This window comes from Eurytemora carolleeae, unplaced genomic scaffold (genome assembly GCF_000591075.1).
Source record: "Eurytemora carolleeae unplaced genomic scaffold, Eaff_2.0 scaffold225, whole genome shotgun sequence".
Classification (NCBI taxonomy): domain Eukaryota; kingdom Metazoa; phylum Arthropoda; class Copepoda; order Calanoida; family Temoridae; genus Eurytemora; species Eurytemora carolleeae.
In genome coordinates, this window is record NW_019396157.1 from 309,556 (window position 1) to 315,555 (window position 6,000).

Sequence of the window (6,000 nt, forward strand, 5' to 3'; positions counted from 1 at the left end):
ATAATATCTTAATAATATACATATTTTATCTTTAAACAAGTATACTACTAGCTTGGTTTGCAGTTTTTTGCCCATTCAAACATTTGGTTTCCTTGGGCTGTGTTTTTTGTAATGGCCTACAATGAAATCTAAAAAAAATGTATTTTTAAACTGATTTTTCAGCTTTCTATAATATTATTTAGTTTTTTAGTTTTACTCGCCAATAGTTCAATATTTGTTTAACACAACCAGAGCTAATAGAACCCTTATTCTTTTTCTATTTATTTTAGGTCAAACCCCCCCCCTCCCCTCCCAGCCCCTTCCACTCAGCTACAGGGGTTATCCAATACCCACAAAGTATATGGGACTGTAAAGACAATCTAAAAACTCGTCAAATATGACGATCTCAAGATGATATTGAATTTAGTCTTTTATTGTCATATTTAACGATGTTAGGTACTTTCCCAGGGACTTTTTCCCAAACGGCAACTTCCAAAGGGTATTTTCCCCATAAGCAACTTCCCAATTCTGTCTCAGCCGCAGAAAACTAAGTACCATAGCCCACCTAGCCACAGCGCTCAGCCCCCATTCTACCCTTTTGGAAGTTGCCGCTTGGGAAATAGCACATTTGGGAAGATGCCACTTGGGAAAATGCCTTTTGGAAAATAGAAAGAAACAAGTTTACAGTTGCTAGGAATTTTAAATATAAAAAACAGACAATATAAATTCCATTCAGTCGTCTTTGAAGTCTCATCCCGTGTGAATAATCCTGTACAAACTGAGATTGAACTCAAAACATTGTTGAAATGTGTTTATTGCCATTTGTTATATTTCTATTATCATGTGTATTATGTGTATTGTGTATCTCCGGTATTTATGGAGTATAAAACAGATAACTATATATTTAGCAACAATCCACAATATTGAGATGTTGTAACAATAGAAAAACAAACAACTAAACAAAAAATATAGATTATATACATAGATAGATACAAAACAATTTAGAAGTTACAAAATGTTTGCACTGTTACCCTTGAAAAATTAAACTTCAAACTGCAAAGTTTTCAAAATATTTGCATTGTTGCCACAAATCCCCCCCCCCCCATCCTAATGCAGAATTCATAAACCATTATCTGATCAATAATGGGGTATATATACATTTTATCTATCTATATATATATACTTTGCTTGTTTTGGTGTTTGGGTGGGTGTCTGTCTGTTTGTATCCAAAAAACGTCAAAACGGCTTAACAAGTCGGGCCCAAATGTTGTGTGGGACCTCACATGACCCAAGGCAAGGTTTATCGATAGTCAAAATTTCAAAATTGAAACTCCATTAGATACTCGATTTTCATTAAATCCAATTTTTTTTATAAAATCCGCGAACTTTTTGTTTGTTTTTGTGTTACAATGTATACAAAGAAAAAATGATGTTCTATTAAAATAAAAGATGGACACGAAGCGCCCTGAAAACCTAGTTTATTATACAAGGCTTCTAGGGCGCTTCGCTTCGCGCCCATCTTCTATTTCAATTGTGAACATATGGTGTCATTGTAACATCGAAAAACAAAGAGAAAAATTTCGCAGATATTTAAGATTTGAAATTTTTTTTACAAAAAGAAAAACCTTTAAATACAACTTTTAAAATTTTTATCACTCGTTAACCTTCCGGCCCCGGGGTCACCCGAGATCCCACAAAAATTTGGGCCCGATCGGTTAAGCCATTTTGACGTTTATTAGATACAAACAAACAGACACCCAAACAGACAAACAAGCCATAAATAGATTATAACCTTGAGATCTAGGAATTGTGGTCGGATTGAACTTGTTCGAGGCTTCCAGGATATCCTAGGAATCAAACATCTCTTATCTTAAAGGAATTAAATAATTGAAATCTTTATTGTTCACACCTAAACTAATCTTAGATTAAAAATGTCAAGAATGCGGGAAAAAATACATAAAAATTCTTTGAAATTAAAGCGTAAAAATGCAGATATAATGGAGAAATTTTTACAAGATCTTAAAAGTTTCGATTTCAACGAGAGACAATTCATAATTTAAAATATCTGGATAGAGAGATAACGCAGGAATAAAGATTAAAGCAGATTAAAAGTGAAAAATATTTTGATACCAGGATACCAGGATTATAGGATATAAGGATACAATTAAATTTCAGGATACCGGGATACCAGGATACCAGGATACCAGGATACCAGGATACCAGGATACCAGAATGCCAGGATACACGGATACCAGGATACAAGGATACACGAAAACCAGGATACAAGGATTCAAGGATACCAGGATACCGGGATACCAGGATACAAGGATACCAGAATACCAGGATACAAGGATACCAAGATACAAGGATACCAGGATACAAGGATACCAAGATACAAGGATACCAGGATATAAGGATACAAGGATGCAAGGATACAAGGATACAAGGATACCAGGATACCGGGATACCAGGATACAAGGATACAAGGATACAAGGATACCAGGATACCGGGATACCAGGATACAAGAATACAAGGATACAAGGATACAAGGATACAAGGATACAACGATGCCAAGATACAAGGATACAAGGATACCAGGATACAAGGATACAAGGGTACCAGGATACAAGAATACCAGGATACCAGAATACCAGGATACCAGGATACAAGGATACATAATAAAAATTATATTTATATAATGATTAATTAGAGAAAGATAACATTTGAAAATGTGAAAAGCCATGTTAAGATGTATAGATATAGATGTTTGTTCCCCTGTATCCAATGAATTCTCCATTTATAGAATCCAGATCTGGGGCCCTCCACTCTAGCTGTATAGAACTTGAACTACACACACCACAGCAGTCAGAAAAATAAAAGATGGTACTCTAATGGTCTTGGGTCGGGGTAAGGTGTGTGTTTGTGTGTATATGGGTTAGGTTTTATGTCATCCCTCTAAACCCATTCCCATTTTTACACATTTAAATTTCAGATTTAATTAATAGATAATTGTTTTACCAACTTTTTTAATGAACAGTTCTGAAAGAAAACAAATGAAAGAAGATTCTACAAATGTTCTTTACTTCTTAAATATTGATTTGATCTGCACAATGATAAGCCATGACGAAAATATCTTCGTTTTTCTTTCTGCAACTTTTTAAATTTATTCTTTGCACCATAAATCCCACTTTATTAATTATTTGAATATAATCCATCGTCAGATAGAAACACAGTGGTGACTCCATCATGTTTTCCCACAGAAAGGTTTCAAGGGTGCATTTTAATTCTAATTACGAGTACAGTCCCTTTAAACACAGCTTCTATATGTTTACTGTGTAGGTCTTGTAGGCCTATACCCTGAATCCTGAATTGTGTGAATTCTATACACTCTATCCTTTGTTGTTATGATTATAAGTTCTGGTGTTATAATTCAGGGGTGTATATTTTTGAGAAAAAAATCTCCCCCCCTTTTTTTAAATGATTCTTTTTCCAGATGTTAGTATGTTTTTAGGTTTTAATTTGTTAAATTGGGGGGGGATAAATCAGTTTTTGGGAAAAAGTATTAAAATTTACATTTGATGTACAGTTTTATCCCCCCGGAGAATTTAGAAAAATTCCCTTCCCCCCTGGAGGGGGAGTAATTCTTAAACATATCTACCCCTGTGTTGTATACAAGTTTAGAATGGTTATACAATATGATTTTAGATTCTTGAAAATATTTTTAGAGAAGGGATTTATTTCAAGCAGCTTGCAGAGGTAAGAATTTTTCTATTTCTTTTTCAGATAGAAAAATGACAATATCACATTACAACTAAATAAACAATCAAAGTTTCTTTTCTAAAATATATTTTCCTTTTCTGTTAAAAGGTAAAAGTGATCTATGTTTGAATCTGTAGAACTCAGGCTTTACAATTGAAAATTCTCCATTAAGATCTGAATACAGCTCTGCAGCAAATATTCATCTAAAACGATCCATTAGTTAATGTATGCAAAATCAATATTATATTTATTCAACGTGAAACTGAATAGATCTAAATGTGTCCGGGATGTCCGATGGTTGTTTTAATTTTGAGTGACCCTCCGACCCTCCATTAAAATAGGGGCATGTCCGGAATTTTGTGCAATTTTTTTCCCTATATTTTTATCTGAAAAGTGTTCATAAAAGGCTCACATACTATTATGAATATTTAAATGGATCGATTCACTTGAAATCATGTCTCTTCAATACCAAATATGCTTTTGAAATATTAAGCTGACCTCTTGTCCTGGTATATTTCAAAACCAAAGATATGATTGTCAAATTTTCTAATCATGATTTTTTGGAATTTGTTCGTGGATTTTCGCATTGCCAGTCAGAACAGAACATCTTTGACCAAATAAATTGTTAATGTAAACAAAACATGAATTGTTGTTGTATGGTTTGAAAAGCAAAATTTAAACCAATTTTCTTAAAATGTGGCGTGAAGTGCCCTGAACTATTGTTAGCTGGTGTGTGCCTAAGGTTTCTTGTGTTGAGTATAGTTGGTTTTCCTCTGGGAGCTTCTCGTAGAGTCATCATATGATAGGAAGGAAGACTAGCTGGAGAGGGTCCAATCTTGTTCTTCCCGATCACTCTGTACAATTCAGTTTTCCAGGTTTTAGGCATTAAAGGGACTGTAGTTGAATTCAAGCTTAAACGGACAGTGGTGGAAGTCAAGCTTAAAGGGATTGTGGTGGAAGTCAAGCTGAAATGGAAGTCAAGCTTAAAGGGATTGTGGTGGAAGTCAAGCTTAAAAGGACTGTGGTGGAAGTCAAGCTTAAAGGGATTGTGGTGGAAGTCAAGCTGAAAGGGACTGTGGTGGAAGTCAAGCTTAAAGGGACTGTGGTGGAAGACAAGCTTAAAGGTATTGTGGTGGAAGTCAAGCTTAAAGGGACTGTGGTGGAAGTCAAGCTTAAAGGGATTGTGGTGAAAGTCAAGCTTAAAAGGACTGTGGTGGAAGCCAAGCTTAAAGGGATTGTGGTGGAAGCCAAGCTTAAAGGGACTGTGGTGGAAGTCAAGCTGAAAGGGACAGTGTTGGAAGTCAAGCTTAAAGGGACTTCTTTCGTAATTTGAAGAGCCTCTATTTTAAAAAGAAACATGACCGTATCACAACATTGTAGTTAATAATGTAAATCTAGCCATGAATGAAAAAGAACAACGTTGCTTTTTGGCTTTCAAAAGTGTTTAATTCTGATAATCAGTTTTAAAAAAATTAAAAAGCATGTATATCAATTGTATACTTAATCAGACAAAACTTTTCAGAGTACCGTTTTAAATCGGACATGCCACTCTATAAATGGAGGGTTACTTAAAATTACTTGTACAGTCCCTTTAATTTAATTCAAGCTAAGAACACATTTATGTATAAAGTAAACATTTTACCGTTTGAGGTTTCAGAGGGTTAGTCATGGATAATATTTATAGACCAATAATATTTATATCAGATAGCTACTGTTAGCGATATGCTTATTTTAATAAAAAAAAATGTTTTAGTTATATTTTTCATTTAAAGTTAATAATTTTTTTTCTTAAAATAGATCATAATAAAACTTTATTTACTAATACTTAATTCCATTGTTAAAAATCCTTGGAAAAAAAGTTATTAATATAAAAGAATCAAGCTTATTTTGAGTATAATCTTTTTGTATGTCTAAAGATGTATTATTCTTTTGAAGTACGCAAGCTTTTCATTTCTAGAGAATTTATTTTTTAAATAAACATTTGAGAACATTTTTTTATAAATCAAAGCTTGTAAATACCCCCTCTATAATCCTTCTATTTCCTACTAGTTATAAAGAACCCCTCTATAATCTATCTATTTCCTACTAGTTGTAAAGAACCCCTCTATAATCTATCTATTTCCTACTAGTTGTAAATACCCCCTCTATAATCTATCTATTTCCTACTAGTTGTAAAGAACCACTGAATGATCTACCTATTTCCTACTAGTAGTAAAGAACCCCTCTATGAACCTATTTCCTACTACCAGGATACAAGGATA

At 33.7% G+C, this 6,000-nt stretch overlaps 1 protein-coding gene across 1 annotated transcript in view; it reads right to left on the reverse strand.

Annotated features, from left to right (window-relative positions):
• The window catches only part of LOC111696695 (neural cell adhesion molecule L1), a 59,267-nt gene that overhangs the window by 23,939 nt on the left and 29,328 nt on the right, over positions 1–6,000 (reverse strand). Inside the window, exons 9-11 of the mRNA XM_023466395.1 lie at positions 4,477–4,593; positions 2,756–2,827; positions 1,772–1,826 (exon numbers count right to left, since the gene is read on the reverse strand). Of these exons, the coding sequence (XP_023322163.1) occupies positions 1,772–1,826; positions 2,756–2,827; positions 4,477–4,593 (244 nt within the window). The remainder of the gene's footprint in view (positions 1–1,771; positions 1,827–2,755; positions 2,828–4,476; positions 4,594–6,000) is intronic.